This window comes from Podarcis vaucheri (assembly GCF_965113315.1).
Source record: "Podarcis vaucheri genome assembly, chromosome: 12".
Taxonomy (NCBI): Eukaryota; Metazoa; Chordata; class Lepidosauria; order Squamata; family Lacertidae; genus Podarcis; species Podarcis vaucheri.
In genome coordinates this window covers 29,488,146-29,505,217 of record NC_138750.1, presented here as the reverse complement: position 1 = coordinate 29,505,217, position 17,072 = coordinate 29,488,146, and the positions used below count along the sequence as shown (strand labels likewise).

The 17,072-nt window shown below is 42.1% G+C and overlaps 1 protein-coding gene across 3 annotated transcripts in view; it reads right to left on the bottom strand.

The window, feature by feature from the left end:
- The window catches only part of RAPGEF5 (Rap guanine nucleotide exchange factor 5), a 139,837-nt gene that overhangs the window by 116,046 nt on the left and 6,719 nt on the right, over nucleotides 1-17,072 (bottom strand). For 2 of the 3 annotated variants that reach the window (XM_082193906.1, XM_082193908.1), the window contains exons 2-6: nucleotides 8,278-8,328; nucleotides 7,857-7,963; nucleotides 5,929-6,050; nucleotides 4,342-4,510; nucleotides 2,362-2,428 (exon numbers count right to left, since the gene is read on the bottom strand). In XM_082193906.1, the coding sequence (XP_082050032.1) occupies nucleotides 2,362-2,428; nucleotides 4,342-4,510; nucleotides 5,929-6,050; nucleotides 7,857-7,963; nucleotides 8,278-8,328 (516 nt within the window). Of the gene's footprint in view, nucleotides 1-2,361; nucleotides 2,429-4,341; nucleotides 4,511-5,928; nucleotides 6,051-7,856; nucleotides 7,964-8,277; nucleotides 8,329-10,421; nucleotides 10,572-17,072 lie in introns of those variants that run through there. The other variant, XM_082193907.1, reaches the window with a different exon arrangement.

The following is a 17,072-nucleotide window of genomic DNA, read 5'->3' as shown; positions in this document are numbered from 1 at the left end:
CTTGCAACCATACAAATAGACAACAAGCCCCCCCACAGATACATTTCAAAGGGAATTTCAAAGGTGGAATTGACATCTGAGGGGGTGGGGGATTTCTGAAAGGCAGTGCTTTGTCCTGGATCTTAGGCAAGTCAATTGAAAAATTGTGTCAACTCAGGCAGGGAGACTGCTGGGCAGCGAGGCAAATGGTAAACCAGTAGAATCCCTAATTTATCCCAACTGCCCTACACCAGAAACATACACACTAGACCCCCACTCAACTGGACAGAGAAATGGAGAGAGAGCGGTGACATTTCTATAGACAACAGCAACCCATCTCCTTGACCCTTAAGTTTCTGTACCATTTTCAAATGCAGCCCACATATCAAATACAGTGGTACCTCAGGTTACATACGCTTCAGGTTACAGACTCCGCTAACCCAGAAACAGTGCTTCAGGTTAAGAACTTTGCTTCAGGATGAGAACAGAAATCGTGCGGCGGCAGCAGGAGGCCCCATTAGCTAAAGTGGTGCTTCAGGTTAAGAACAGTTTCAGGTTAAGTAAGGACCTCCGGAACAAATTAAGTACTTAACCTGAGGTACCACTGTATTCGTTCTTTTATGTTTCACATGTATTACACTTTATTACATACTATGTCACATTAGGAGGGATTTCTCATCAGGTGGAAAGACAAAGCAGTAAATGTAATTTATAATAATTAATATATTATGTTTCTGACACAAAAGCAAATGCTTTGCTGTTGTTTCCTGCAACCTGACCAACTTGGCACCATTCCACACAGCTATTATCGCTCAAGAAGTCCCTCGCCCTTCCATTGTTTCAAACAAGTATGTGTTTCCTTTTACCAACAGGTTCTAGCCAGACTCGAGAAAAAGGAGCTTGTACTATTAATTCTGAGAAAATATACCTTCTTAAAGCTCAGTTACAGATACTGAACCCTTGTGGGAATTGAGCAGGGGGAGATACAAGAAAACATACCTCATTGGTTCTAAAAAGCATTCTGCCAAGTGACAGGAAAAGCAGTATTACACACGCAGGCATAATTAGTTCTTCACCAGCCTTGGCTTCAGTTCATGTGGCTAAAATTCACATTAGTATTTTATGTGTCGATTACTGTTACACTCTGAATTGGCAAACAATCCGTCTGCACACATTTCAACACTGATAAAAGCAGACCTTTGTTCACTTTGTGAAAATTTTGTATGGGGTTTAGACTCCCAACAATTCCAATAAAACTATTTACTCAAATAGTTCGACTATTTTGCCTTGCTTTAAATATAGGCAACTCCCTATTTACGTGGTGGTTATATTCTGGGTCATCGCGCACATTGGCAGAGCATGCATAAGCCTCCTTGTCCCCGTTCCATCCTCTTCTGGTACTGAACCTGGCACGCGCATGCGTAGTCACACATGAATCGAACATGTGCAAAATGGGAGTTGCCTACAATGGCACTGCCACACCCATTGTCAGAATCAGCTAGGAGACCCTCAAGTGGGAGCCTTGTGGTCAATTTGTTAGTGCCTCTTGTGTGGAAGAATCAACAAAAAACAGTGCCAAATTCCAATATGTCTACCTTCCCCTCCTTCCCACACCTACACTTTGGGGTTATAAGGTGTTATATTTTAAAACTGCCTTTGTTTTAATGCTCTACTGACCTGTATTTTAATACCGATGATTTATTTTAAAAAAGTAACTGTTTTAATTTTTAGCCACTGTTAGAGGTATCGGTTTGTTGGCTGCTCGAGAGCAATCAGGCAATATGCCTCCAAAGCGTGTTCTAAGGCTTTCTTATTAGTGATAAAACCTTTAGTATGCAGAGCGCCTGTATTCCGTGTCTTGCTCATTCACTGACAGAATATGAGAGTGGGCAGTCCTTAAACCTTCCCCAGCAGAGTAGTTTCTTGACGCCCAGTCTGCGCCTCCCCTCTCTGCGCAGAAGCTTTCTGCGCGAAGGAAGGCGTGGGTAACAGGGGAGCTCCCTCCTCCCCGCCTTGCTCCGGCAAGGTGTCCTGGCACCGCCTTGCCTCCTCCGCCCCCTGCCTCTCCTCTCCACTAGAGGCATGGCTACCTTCCTCCGCTGAGGACGTGCTGCTTCCCACGATCTTTGGGGGCTCTCTGTAATCCACCCGGCCTTTTCCCTCTCGCCCCTGAGCCGATGGCAGTTCCCTGACAGCCACCCTGAGAATCTTTCAGCGTTGAAGGCCAAAATACAAATATATTACAGTTTTAATCTATTGCCATTAAAATTACGCGCAAGAGATTAGAACCATGATGTGAGCATTACAGTTTCTTGAGACCACAGTCGGTCACAAACATATCACTTTTCAATACAGTAAAGAAAAGCTGGTCGAAAGACTCACCGCAGAAGTGAGACGGGCAAGAATTTCAGCATTGGTCTCAGTTGTGTCTTCTATTTTTCTATTGCTCCTGTTAAAACAAAAAGTTGTGTTTTTTTTTTAAAAAGGAAAGGTTTGTAAAGGATTGCTCTGATTTGCCTGGTGCCCTCCAGATAACGTGAACTACAACATCCATCATCCCTGGCCATTAGGAATGTTGGCTGAGGTTGATAGGAGCCTTTAACATATTGGGAACACCACCTTGGAAAAGCTGAATTAGACCTTAAGTTAAAGGATGTGCTTAAAAACAGGGAAGTGAGGTGTGTGGACTAAAATATTCTGATTAAGACATGTCATGCTATAACTGAAGTCTCCTATCAATTTGTCTTTCTCTAAATGCTTTTATTTATTCAAACTTGCCCAAGTTAAGAAGAAATGCCACTGTAGAAGCCAAAGGGTACAATAATTTACAGTGACATATACAGAGGCTGAACTGCAGCCCTGCTTCAGGAATGGCACCCAAAGGAATTAAACTCTTACATTTTAAGGTCAATGAAAGGATGGCAAGACACCACCCTGTTATCTGTAATCAAATGAGGGGAGCAAGGAGGTCTGAGCTGAAGCAGGACTTGTCTTCATCATGGCAGCTTCTCATGAACTACAGAGAAAACCTAACTGGAGTAACTGGGGCCCAACCTAACCCCAGCTTGCCCTTGGCACCCTCTCTTTCTGTTGTGAATTTGGCTAGTTGATTCAAATCAGTTCATGAAATTCACATCCTTTCTTTGAAGCCTCTTGACTTCCAGGTCTACACTGGAGGAGGCCTCTGGCTTATGTAGATGTGTAGGATGAGACATGAACCAATTGTATGCTTTGTGCCTATCTATAAAATAGGTAAAGGGAACCCTGACTATTAGGTCCAGTCGTGACCGACTCTGGGGTTGCAGCGCTCATCTCGCTTTACTGGCCGAGGGAGCCGGCGTACAGCTTCCGGATCATGTGGCCAGCATGACTAAGCAGCTTCTGGCGAACCAGAGCAACACAAGGAAACGCCATTTACCTTCCCGCCAGAGCGGTACCTATTTATCTACTTGCACTTTGACATGTTTTCAAACTGCTAGGTGGGCAGGAACAGGGACCGAGCAACAGGAGCTCACCCCTTCGCAGGGATTCGAACCGCCGACCTTCTGAGCGGCAAGTCCTAGGCTCTGTGGTTTAACCCACAGCGCCACCCGTGTTCCTTATCTCATAAGTGCACAGGAACACTTACAGCAAGGAGACCCATCAGCCCTATGCCTCCCTTATACAGAGACAGACCCTTGCCTGTCCACTTCCTTTCTACCTGACCTTAGACCCTCTATGACAGTGGTTCCCAAACTCACACACACACCCCGGATTGCTTGAAAATTGATGAAGGCCTTGGTGGACCACTAAATGATTTTGCTGCCTGCTGTAGCAATTGCAATGCTATATTATCTTTAATTGTATTTTTATTGCTTCTTTAATTTCTTAATAGATAGAATTCAAATTGTAATACAATAAATATACAATATGAGAAATAAAAAGCAATAAAAATACAATTAAAAACAGATATGAATATTTAATGTGGACTTCTTCTTCGTGGACCACCTGAATGAAGCTTGTGAACCACTGAGCTCCATGTACCACAGTTTGGGAACCACTGGGATACAAGTTACTATAGTAACTCAAACTTACTTAAAATCATTCAATAAAATATGGCTAACCTGCTGCAAGACTTCTTTCCCATAAGAGTGCTTCCTATAAATAATACAGGGCCAGCTATAGGCTGATTTAGGTAACACAAACCATGTAGCCACACAGTTTATACAATGTAAGTAGGAAGATTATGGTAGGAATTTTCACAGGCAACAGCCTCTGTGATAATATGCATAAAGTAGAAGGGAAGACTGGTAGATTATTTAACAGATATAACCCAGTCATCTGCCAAACTTTCAGTAAGAACTGCATGGAGAATATACTTACAGATTACAGGTATTAATCCTTGGAGGAATAACAGGCACTAGCTGCAATAAGAGTTTCACACCATTTTTCCATCCATCATCTCTTTCATATTCACAGAAAAGATATGTACACTCATCAGCTGAGAACTGGTAGAAAACGTACTTGTCTTGAAAATAAATCTGTTTATCCACTGTGTAAAAAAAGGGGGGGATAATTCTATTACTCTTAGTGTTTTCTATCAGCTTGCCACAAAACCAAAAACTTGAAGTAACTGATAAGCAAGTATTGGAAAATTGTGAGTAATTTAATGTGAGTAATTTAGCTTCAGTTGACAACGAAGGGCTAGTTCACACGTACAGACCAATCATATAAGATACGTTTTGAATACAGATCATGTGGAAAACACACTGTGAACTGAGCTATACACTGGGCTATATACAGATACCATTTCAACATTTTAAGCAACATAAAAAACCCAACATGAAGTCATGTGAAGCAGCTTCTCCTGCAATATTAAGCATGCTAACAAAAGCAATTACCCAAAACAGGGATTGCTTTAGCATGGCTGGAAGTGTGAGGTCGTGCTTTACACAGACAGCTTGAAGTTGGAATAATCTTCACGAATTGCTTTTTTAAGCAGCTACCATGCTGCAAAGGCCATGTACAAATCAAGTTATAGTCAGAGGCAATGACACAGAATCCCTTCAAAGTAAGACAAGGGTAAATAAAAACTGGTGCAGAAGTGACATGAAGCTTGAAAGAATGGAGCAGACACAATCCCAGCCATGGAAGAGAAAAATTACATTACACAGGGAATTTTGAAATTCCCAAAGACATGAGACAAGGCTTAATGGAGCCCCAACATGTAAAGAACCACAACAGAGATGAGAGGTGACTAGGTGGTTCAGCAATAAATGGAGAAAGGGAGCCATCTCTTGTTAAGGAGGCAGAAGACTTGGCAGTGGCCTGAACGTGGATAAATGATTGTGAGCCTGAAAACAGCGACAGAAGAAAAGCTGCAAAGGTAAAGAGTACTCCTTATTCAAAGCCATCCTTCAAGAATTCATTTATTTATAAAATATAGGGTCATCGGTGTGCATACACTTTATGGAGTACAAGATGCAAACTCCTTGTTATGCAGAGCTTGCTATCTAAAACGTAATACAGGGGAAACAGGGACAGAATTTGCAATTCTTCAGTCAAAGGTTCCTTTCAATATACTAAAAAGGCTCCACCATAATCATATGGTGAACTACTGTATTGTTTACTCAGCTGCACAGTATTTAGCAACAGGATAAGGAAAGTATCAAGGTAAAAGGAGGGAGGGAGTAGGGGAGAGAAAAGAATGTACATTCTGAAAGTTGGCAAGTATGTCCCTGGACAAAAATATCTAGTAAATATCTCATCATAATTATTCAGGATATGAAAGATCGCATGTGAAATATATACCAAAGCAGCACAGAGGGAGCCCAACAGAACAACAGATATCTGTCTTTTTCTCTCCCCCTTTGTAAACATAATAAATCTAATGCCCAGGGAAAGATGAGGACAGGAAGGGAAATTGAATACCTTCGTAAAACAGGTTAGACTTGCTTTCATAAAACTGACCTGATAACACAATTCTCATATTCAGTAGGAGCTGCCAGATACCAGCTGCTGTAGATCTGCTCTTTATGAAAGGACAGCGCTTTAAAAGCCAGTCTACAAGTTCAGATCCAATGCAACTTCTCCTAAACAAGCAAAAGAAATTATGGATTTATGTAGTGATATTTGTAAGATTGAGCGATTTGATTTCCTCCCTTTTCTTTATGCTTTCCTTTATGCTTGGCTAGTTGATTACTTCGATGATAATTCCCCGATTGCTTTATTTGTTCGTGTGTTATTGAGCATATATTTTTGGGAGATTTCATGTTGTCCACTTGTTTTTACTCTTATGTTTGCTGTAACCAAATGTATAGGTTCCTGCAACCAACTGGAAGTCGCGGAAGCTGCAGACTTTCGGGTTCCAAAGAACACTCACAAACCAGAACGCTCACTTCCAGGTTTGTGGCGTTCAGGAGCCGAAACATTCAACTCACAAGGCATTCGGAATTTAAGGTACGACTGTATGTCACCAAAAAGCAGCAACTGTCTGGAAGGGCCCAATCTGTCCAGGATGGGTCACACCTTAGTTGCCATCCATAGCTGATGAAATGGCACTTTGTGCCGCACAGGCCACTTACGAAGGAAGGGGCAACTTTTCCAGCACATCCCATTAAATCTGATGCTGGTATTCCAAGTACCATAAGAATGGGGGACCTCATGCCTTCCAGATAATTTTACACTACACCTTCCATCATTCCTGACAACTGACCATTATGTTTGTGGCTGGTGGCAATTGGAGCCCAACAGCATCTGGAGGGCTACAAGTTCCCCAATCCTGAAGTACAAAATGAATCACATTGTTCAACAACTTGCATTTCATCCTGCAAACAATTTCTCCTCCTCCAGAAGATTCTTCCTTATTATCTCAAGATGCAACTAGTTGCAACTAGTCATCCCCCTCAGGCTAAACTTCTACTAGCTTCCCTACACAGATAATTTAACTTCCCTAGAAGTCACTTGAGAATTATTTCATCTTCTCCCAACCTTGAAGTCTGGCTGTACCATTAACATGGGATATTATGTGGGCAACAGAGAGGCAACACATTTCAATATCAGGCACATGTATGAGAACTTTGCACAGTCAACAAACCAACTCCTACATTTAAAATGTGAACAAACCTTATTCTTTCAGGAAAGAATTGGCAGACAGCGTCACCATTTTTCAGTTTGGCAGAATAATAAATCTGCATGTATTTTTTAAAGGTGGCAAATTATAAAAAGAATTGCTTTTTTTTAAAAGATCCTTTCAATTGTTTGTTATAAAAAACAAGAAAACAAAGTTTTGCTATATGTTGGTTAGCTAATCAATTTCTTCTCAAATAGTCTGGAAGTTTCTCTACAAAGAACATATACCAAATGCTAGAAATAAAAGATTATTTTTTTACTGATTGCATTTCTATCAAAAGGTAAGAAACATTGCTCAAGTCAGAAGCACCGCTACACTGCCTCCCTGAGGGCAGATTCTTATGACAGGGTCATGAAAACAATCTCCATCCTTTGTTGATTCCCTCCCCAGTTACCAGAGAAGAGATGCACTTATTATTTGGCAATACATTATATTAGATCAAACAAAGTTTGTTAAACCAGAGCACATGTTACTAACAAAATATTTTCAGGAATAGCACACAAAAGCAACACAACACAAAATGGGAATAAAATTAATAATCTAAACCATCAGCTTTGATCACATCCAAGTGCATTGTCATTTGTAATAGGATCCTGGTATACAAAGAACATTCTGGGATAAGGAGGGACAGTTTGCTTCTCCTTGGCTGAGGAAGATACCTGCCAGTGCAGATAACGTATGGTAGCCAGTCCAGTGCTGCAAATGCAAGGGAGTGAGAAATAGTAAGGAGAAAACTGTTTTGTTAAACTAAGGCAAACATGGCTACCTGCAAAGTCCCATCAGAGACATTCTGTCTTTCATCAGATCAGAAGCTTGTAGAATGAAAACATTTCTGAGAGCTCTCCCAGCGCATGAGGCACCCTCTCCATAAATCTAAAAGAAAAGACAAATTGGACAAACAATAAATTATGCAAGCATACAAGGTTATAGCATTAGCACTACATAAAAGTTACAGAACGCATCTGACAAGTACAAGCATGATTTCACCAAGCTTTTCGTATTTGGATAAGGGATTCCTTATCAGCGATATTAAAATCTATTTACATTAGAAAGCTGTAACCCACATTAGCTGTTACAAACTCGAAGATGAACAAATGTACCTAGCTTCAAGGCAGCATTAATGAAATACGTATCTCAAAAGAATGAAGGCATGAAAGAGTTGTTAAATGAGGTTTTTAAAAAATTACCTTGCCTGGAGGATTTTCCAGATAGGGATTTGAAATTCTCCTGGTTATAATCTGCAAGAAAAAATATAATACAATCACCATCATTGTCTAACAAACATTCAAAGCATGACAAAGAATCTGTTAGGCTGCTGCTGCATTAGGGTGTACATTTGAAAGCATTAGGGCAGCAAATTCATAGGAACGTTCAAAATATTGGTGCTGGTACTTTGTCTATAAAGTACTTAATTTATTTTGCTGTTTTTAACACAACAACCTAACCTGTTCCCCTCCCCCAGATAATTCTCCTTTCAGCCCTCAGCTTAGCTCACAGAACGCAATCTACTTCTTTATTATAACATTTAATAATACACAAATTTCAGACTGAAAGCTCTCCAAAGATTACAAATATTTAAACTATACGTAACAATAAAATACTTTAAAACACACACATACAATATCAGGGTTTTCCCATTCCCATTAGAACATACCAACCCATCACTTGGCTCAGGAAATTGATTCCCCGGGGGGGGGGTAGGGAAATTGAACATCCTGGGGGTAGGGAAAGGATAGAGAAGGTATGGCTGGACTACAGATCCCATTACGTTTGAGCACTGGCCATGATGGCTGTGGCTGGTAGGAGCAGGAACCCAACAAAACCAGTTTTGTTTTTCAGAAGAGACCAAGAGGTCCAACCCTCTGAAATATTACCGTTACATTTTAATATAACTATATTAATAAGAAGGGCCAGATCTAGAACATCAGATGCATTGTTCAGATCAGTCTTATTGTACGTGGGTAGAAGAGTAAGTGGGTCATACAGCATAAGGTATAATTATAATTAAATTTGTACCTCTCTCTACAGGGGGAAACTTGCAGGTAATGGTAAGTGTGTGAGCTGCATATTGAAATAATTGACTGGCTGGGTCCCACATTTGTGAAATATTACAACTCCCTCTGCCTATATGTATGCAAAGTAAAACAATATATTATTGTTTCAAAGGTTGCTACCGAAGTCTCAGGACTCTGCCTTCTATGAAATTCAAACAGCACAACAACAACAAAAAGCAGTACAGAACATTGCTAGACTCCTTCGCTCTCCCTGTGATTAAATATGCATATAATAAAAAGTGCCAGAATGCTTTACAGCCCATTTACTCTTGCTAGCATGCATATCTTCCTCCATCAGTCTACGTGCTAATGTCTCTGTTTGTTTCCAAACTTTACTGTGTATTTGATCAACAGAAGAGGCACAAATTTCCATTTTTCAGCACACCCTGGCTGATAAACAGAGAGAAGAGTTAAACCTAAACAATACACACCCCACTTCCCCCAAAGACTGAACTTGTTTGGGCCCATTAGGCCAGAGGAGAGAATTATAGCTGCAGCTCCCACAGGGGTCACAGATCATCTGCCTTGCATACAGATTCAATCACTGGTGTATCCAGGCAGCAGCGGCATAGATAGCTGCTGGAGTGCCTGGGGCACCTCCTCACCCCACCCCACTGGGGCCTCGGAAGAAGATGCCCCCAGCCTTAGAGGCCCAGCGGGGACTGGCTGAAGGTGAATGCAAGACCACCATCTTGCTGCCAGGACAGCATGGCGGAAAGGCTCCCCTTCTGTGCCGGGCACTCAGCTCCCGGGCAGGTACTGCACACAGCAAGCACAAGGCAGGCCAGAACACCCTGCCTGCCTGGCCTCCCACTTGTCTGTCCATTCCCAAGAGTTGGGGCTAGTGGACTGGCTGGCTGGGCTCCCTCACCCAATTGCTTCCATCAAGGCCACCTCAGCTCCTGGCAAGCAGCACCCCCTGGCCAGCCCCAGAGGAACCATTCGCCTGGGGAGCTTGTAGCCAGAGCTGCTGCAACAAGTAGTCACACAAGCCTTTGGGAGGCAGAGACTCAAAGGGCCTCAGAGGACGGAGGAAAAGAAAAGTGAACAGAGGCCAGTGTTGTCCACGGCACCCCTGACTATCATTCAAGGCACCCCAGGGTGCCATAGCGCACTGGTTGAAAACCACTGGCTTAAATTATCAAAATCAGACACAGAGCCATTTCACGAAGTTTCCCATGCAGAACGGCACACAGATTTTCAAGTGGAAGCGATCCCACTGTATCAATGTATGAAGCAAGGCTGTGTTTCTTTCTTTTTGTTGCATTTTGCCCTACCTTGTTTAACAGCCTTAACTCCCTACTTCTGCCAGCCAAACTGCTGAACATCCTTAGAAAGGGCTGCAGTTTGGATAGAATCATGGCGTTCCATACAAGAACTTCCCGTCCCTTTTGTTTCTTCTTCCTCAGCATTGTGTTATCTCATCCAGCAGCAGCCCACATAAATTGAGCAAATTGAAACTGAGTGAAAGCACTTGTGCAAGATACTGGATTTATAAATCCAACTGGCAAGCATTTGCACTTTGATCCACTTTCTTGGATTACAGCGTATTGTTCTTTATATTCCCTGTGGGTAAGAGTATTTTCAGCTCTGCCAGAACGGCAGAACAAAAAAAAACCCCAAATCAAAACCCAAGTCCCAACATGCCATGGAACATACCTTTCGAGTACTCCATGCATGAGAAGCACATCTGATTTGAGTGCCTCGTCGCCTACTGCTCTCCACCTAGCCCACTTTAAAGCAGTTGGTGTCACTGGCTTCCTACTCTGTTAAAATCAAGATATTGCAAATCTATAAATCAACCTACTCTGTTAAAATCAAGATATTGCAAATCTATAAATCAGAGGGCCTTTTCGGTGGTGGCGCCCGCCCTGTGGAATGCCCTCCCATTAGATGTCAAGGTGATGGACAACTACCTGACATTCAGAAGACATCTTAAGGCGGCCCTATTCAGGGAAGCTTTTAATGTATGATATTTTAGTGTTTTTTGGTTTCCGTGGAAGCCGCCCAGAGTGGCTGGGGAAATCCAGCCAGATGGGCGGGGTACAAATAATAAATTATTATTATTATTATTATTATTATTATTATTATTATTATTATTATTATAACGTCAGTTTTCAAAACATACATGCTTTTTAAAACTCTAAGAAAGAAAAAACAAATCAAGAGAGCACTAAAAACACATACACCTAATTATATAGGTAAAAATAAAGACATGGATATACATACACATCCATGTTGGGGAAATACAGATTTTGTAAACTTTTTATGTTGCCAAAGTAATTAAGCCGCCTAAAAAGAGCTACATGTCACTGTGATTATGGTCAACGGCAAGTGGTCTTGAGGTGTCTCATGTATTTTCAACTCTGAAGCTAGAGCTGCAGCTTCATAGTAGAACATACTGTGGTACCTCAGGTTACAGACGCTTCAGGTTACAGACGCTTCAGGTTACAGCCTCCGCTAACCCAGAAATAGTACCTCAGGTTAAGAACATTGCTTCAGGATGAGAACAGAAATCGTGTGGTGGCGGCATGGCGGCAGCGGGAGGCCCCAATAGCTAAAGTGGTACCTCAGGTTAAGAATGGTTTCAGTTTAAGAATGGACCTCCAGAACGAATTTAGTTCTTAACCCGAGGTACCACTGTATCCCCTTTTCTCCTTTATGCTTATGGTGCTCCATGTGATATGTTACGGAAGGCACAAGCCGCTCGTTGGTCAACTCCAAGCCTTCTTGGAGTTGCATTCTTTTTAATCCACTTCTACTCAGGAGCTATATAGTCATAATGGTGACATAATGGTGAAATGCCATTCAGGCAAAACTAGGCAGACACCATTGCTATTACAAAAGCTAATAGAGAGTTCCTTGGGTGCTTTTTTTAATTAACTGTAAAGTATCACCAAAAATGGAAATCAGTAGTTTACATCCTCTTACTTCCTCTAAGATTACAGTGAAGTCGTTTCCTCAAAGAGAGGGAAACTCTGGAAGGAAATGCCTGCAACAGAAAGACCAAGAGGAATTTCCAACGTCATTTTTGCAATAATGGACCTCCAAACATTCAGACAGAAATACCTCTACTTTTAACATCATGTTTCCAACATCCTGCCATAGGTGAGGTCATTCAATTCTTTTGACAGAAAGGGAAATTAGTGGCAGCAAAATGCACAGGGAATTGTGTTCATAAACCCATTGTAAGATGCAGTGTGAGAGAGAAAGAGATCCATTGCAACATACCCCATAAAGTACACCCAAGCGTTTAATAGGAAGAATCAAAATGGAGATAAAAGGTCCAGCAATATTTTCTCGTTTTTTCAATTTAATGTTAAAGCTATGCCAGTAAATGCTTATGAAATTCTGAGAAAATACTCTGACTTTAAATTAAATTTTAAATGCCAGCATTAACCAATTTAGGATGTAATCCAATGCCCACTAACCCAGAGGTAAGCCCCACTGAGGTCAATGGAATTCAGTTCTGACCAGATACAGAGGGGGTTGCAGTAATTCTATCTATACAATAGAGAGTGGGAAAGTTTGAGAGTAGCATAAGGGCAGAAATTTATTCTGGCTCCATAATAAAAAAAGAAACCTCTCTGAAACAAAATATGCTCTGAAATCACTATTAGATTCCTTGCATACTGAAACGTTGTCTAAAAATGTGCTCTAGCTCCAACTTGCATCTGAGGACTTCAGCCCTCATTTGTCTCCTGAGTCCCAAGAATCTGTATTGTGAGGCATAGACCTGCTGATGAGATGGAAGCCCCTCACCTGCAGAACATAGTAATCAGGTTAATATACGCAAAAGGTGAGACTATTTTTCAGGTATCTTGGTCCAAAGTGAACGGGGCTTTATACATCAAAACCAGCTTTTGGAACTAAGCAGGGTAGCTACTGATAATTGGCAGCCAGTGTCATTTATATATGTAAATATACAAGAATATGCACTATTCTCTGATGTTTGGGACTTAGTCATCAGAAGTCCTTTGCTGAGTCTCCTCCGGGGACCCCGAATAAGCAATCTGAATACAGATCAAAGAATAGTAAAATCTTATTTTAAAAGTTACTAAGGCCACTTGCATCTCTCAAAACCAATACAAAGTCTCCTTGAACAGATGCTATCAAAATTCAGTGTCAACACAGGATCTATTAGCTCCACATTGCTCAGAATGACGCTTCCCCCTGCTCTGCTTTATTGTGATACTATAACTGCCTATGTTGCTTTCTCTGAACTAAAGGCCATTCCTGGAAAAGTCCCAAAAGGCAGGTTTTGGGGGTTTCTAAGCAAAGGTTGCATGGCCACCTGTCATCTAGCTGAGATTCCTGCACTGAAGGGGGTTGGACTAGATAGATGACCCTCAGGGTCCCTTCCAATGCTACAATTCTATGATTCTACAATAAAAAGAATGCTGTCAGTGATAGCGAAAAAACTCCCACTGGCACTCTATCAACTGTTTTGGTTGTGATTCCCTACACACTGCAGTGCCTATGAAAGTCAGGCCACATACCTCTACCTAGGATTAAAGGGCTAAAAACAATCCACACAATTAACACAGCATGCAGGTAGGCCTGGTCTAGAGAGGTAGTTCCAAAAGGAGCAGGAGAAAGTAAGGAGCCCATGGAGAAAGAATTGAAAGAGAGGTAGGGTGGATGGATGCCACAATGCTGGAAACAAGCACTAAAAGGCTTAGGACAGAGGATGAAGTTAGACAGACTGGAAGACCAAAGAGTCCCAGTTCAAGGCAAGGGTAGATGAACCAGGCAGCGCGGTGGGAGTCATATGGTACAGCTAACCATAAAGATTTGATCTGGTTGCGAAAGGGTAATTCCGTTCAGTACCATCAAGAAAGGAATAATGAGGAAGCCAAGTAAAATATTCGCTACTTTTATTCCCATGTCAGGTTCACCTTAGAAGTGTCTGAATAATATACTATTCTGTAGCTTTTGTACTTTAGAAGGGAGAAGAACAGATCAAAGAATAAGTTTTGGCAGTATACTAGAAAACATTCAGTAAACAGGTTTTTTTAAAAACTTGAAAAACAATCTGTATGTTGTGTTTCCTAAACTGCGTTTCAGACAGCTGCTCTGGTTTTCAGATGGCAGACTGAAATTTGTCTTCCAGTGAATTAACACTGAAGCCTAAAAGCGGAGGCTGATCACACACTGGACTGTAATGGAAAATGGACTACCTTAAGCATATTTACTAAGAAGTCACTATCTCTACATTCACTGGGTGCATAGGACTGTGCAGTCTTTAGTAGTTAAAACACTGTATTTATCTTTAAGCAGCTCATTAATAATGTGTCTCAGGGTAGTGCACTATATCCCCACATGCATGCCCCTTCTGAATTTAAGCTATCATCAAGAACAAGAGCCCTCATCCACTAAAGTTGGTTGCGACGAACTCCTATTAAACTCAGTAAAACCACTTGGTGAATAGCTTAAATCCCATTGCTTTCAGTCCAGTCCTATTCAGGTTTACTCATATGCTACTTTATCCATTGTTTATGTTTAGGTCCCACCTCTTCTCCAAGGAACTGAAAGTTATCTCTTTACACATTTTATCCTCATAACAACTCTGTGAAGTAGGTTAGGCAGGTAGGCTGGCAGGCTGGGCTGAGAAACCGCAACTGGTCCAAGGTAACCCTGTGAGCTTCATGGCTGAGTGAGAAATTGAACTGTGGTCTCCCAGGTCCTACTCCAACACCTTAACCATTGCACTTCACTGGCTGTCTCTCTCTATAAATCCCAATCCGTTGGGTTCGCTTCCAAGTATGCATGCACAGAATGGCAGTCTTAGCTACAACTAACGTCAGTTTGATTGGGGTTCAATAGTTTAATGCCTTTGTGTGGTCTCTCTAGATCAGGGGTCAGCAACCTAAGGCCCATGGGCCAGAAGCAGCCCGCAGAGGTTGTTTGACTGGCCCATGAGCTGCCCAAGAACCGAGCCGCCCGCTCATGCGCTGCACTAAACCAGCGCAGCGTGGGGACTCACTTCCAAAGCGCTGGAAATGGCATCTGCGCAGATGTCGGAATTCACAGATGCTGAAAAACGTGGGTGTGCACGCGCCATCCAACCCATGGAGGGATCTCCGTGGGACTGATCCAGCCCAGGAAAGATAAACCTTGCCTAGGTAAAGGTAAAGGGACCGCTGACAGTTAAGTCCAGTCACAGATGACTCTGGGGTTGCAGCGCTCATCTTGCTTTACTGGCCGAGGGAGCCAACATTTGTCTGCAGACAGCTTCCGGGTCATGTGGCCAGCATGACTAAGCCGCTTCTGGTGAAACCAGAGCAGCACACTGAAACGGTGTTTACCTTCCCGTTGGAGCGGTACCTATTTATCTACTTGCACTTTGAAGTGCTTTCGAACTGCTAGGTTGGCAGGAGCTGGGACCAAACAACGGGAGCTCACCCTGTCGCGGGGATTCGAACCACCAACCTTCTGATCAGCAAGCGCTAGGCTCTGTGGTTTAGACCACAGCACCACCTTGCCTACCCCTGCTCTAGATCTCGGCTCATAAGCAATTTCAGAAACTCTGCTGTGTGTGGATGTGTTGGGAGGTTCATATCACACTTAGCTGAAGAGTTCAAAGGCTGAAAGAGGCCATCAGCTCCAGCATCCACCCAGCTGCAAGAGAAAACGTTGCAACACATGTTAACCAGACCTAACTATATACAGAGGCAGAGACATTCCACCATAATAGATCCAAGTGATACAGACAAGAGGAAGAGGACCAGACAGAAGAAACTAGACACAGAACCTGTAAGGTTATTCCTGGATTGATGAACCTGAAGTACCAAGAACACCAACAGACCTGGGTTTTACTTTTAAAAACTGGGCCGATTCAACTATTTCAGATTTAGTGTGGCTTGTTTTGTTTCAGTATTAATGAAAAACAAACTAACAGCAGCTATGTCAGCTGTTCTTCAAAAAATATGCACATTAAACACCTCGGCTATTTCAGGATGTTTACTTAATGCGATAAGTTAGCTTTGGTATCATGGAAGAAGTCAACACAAACTGGCTCAAGAAGAACACCTGTTTAGATTTCAAGAAGCTCCGTGTATTTTGTAGCAGCTGACTCAAGTTAATTTTTCTGTAAATATGCACCAAACTCAGCATTAGATCAAAATCTTGTTCTTCAACTTAAAAAGGAATTGAGCTCTGCTTCACGTCTTCAAATGTCAAGATGCAGAGTCTTGAATAAATTGCAGGTCTTCATCTCTTTCCTTGATTAAAGAGAATAAGTGGTATTCAAGACTTATAGTGGCTTCACTATTTGGCTGCTGTTTGGACAATTACTATTTAGGGTAGTCAAGGGCTTTCAGATGTTAACACAAACCAACAACTGGGGTTGTTGAATAAGTTTCTACATATAATCATGCTCTCCCAAACTTTATCCATCTATTGCTCCTCAGAATTAAAAATTAAGAGGAAAAAGTTTATGGTTTCGAAACCCATGAATGAGTACAGTACGGTTATGCCTCAACTGTAGTCCATGTCAGTCCCAACGGAAAGCACTCTCAGCACTAAAGACAGGTAGAAATTTGCTTGAAGCTACTAAGACATGGGTAGGCAAACTAAGGCCCGGGGCCCGGATCTGGCCCAATCGCCTTCTCAATCCGGCCCGCAGATGGTCCAGGAATCAGCATATTTTTACATGAGTAGAATGTGTCCATTTATTTAAAACGCATCTCTAGGTTATTTGTGGGGCCTGCCTGGTGTTTTTACTTGAGTAAAATGTGTGCTTTTATTTAAAATGCATCTCTGGGTTATTTGTGGGGCATAGGAATTCATTCATTCCCCCCCCCCAAATATAGTCCAACTCCCCCACAAGGTCTGAGAGACAGTGGACTGACCCCCTGCTGAAAAAGTTTGCTAAGGGGTGAACACAGAACAAGTTGAAGCTAGGCACTGCATGTGGAGACACTACA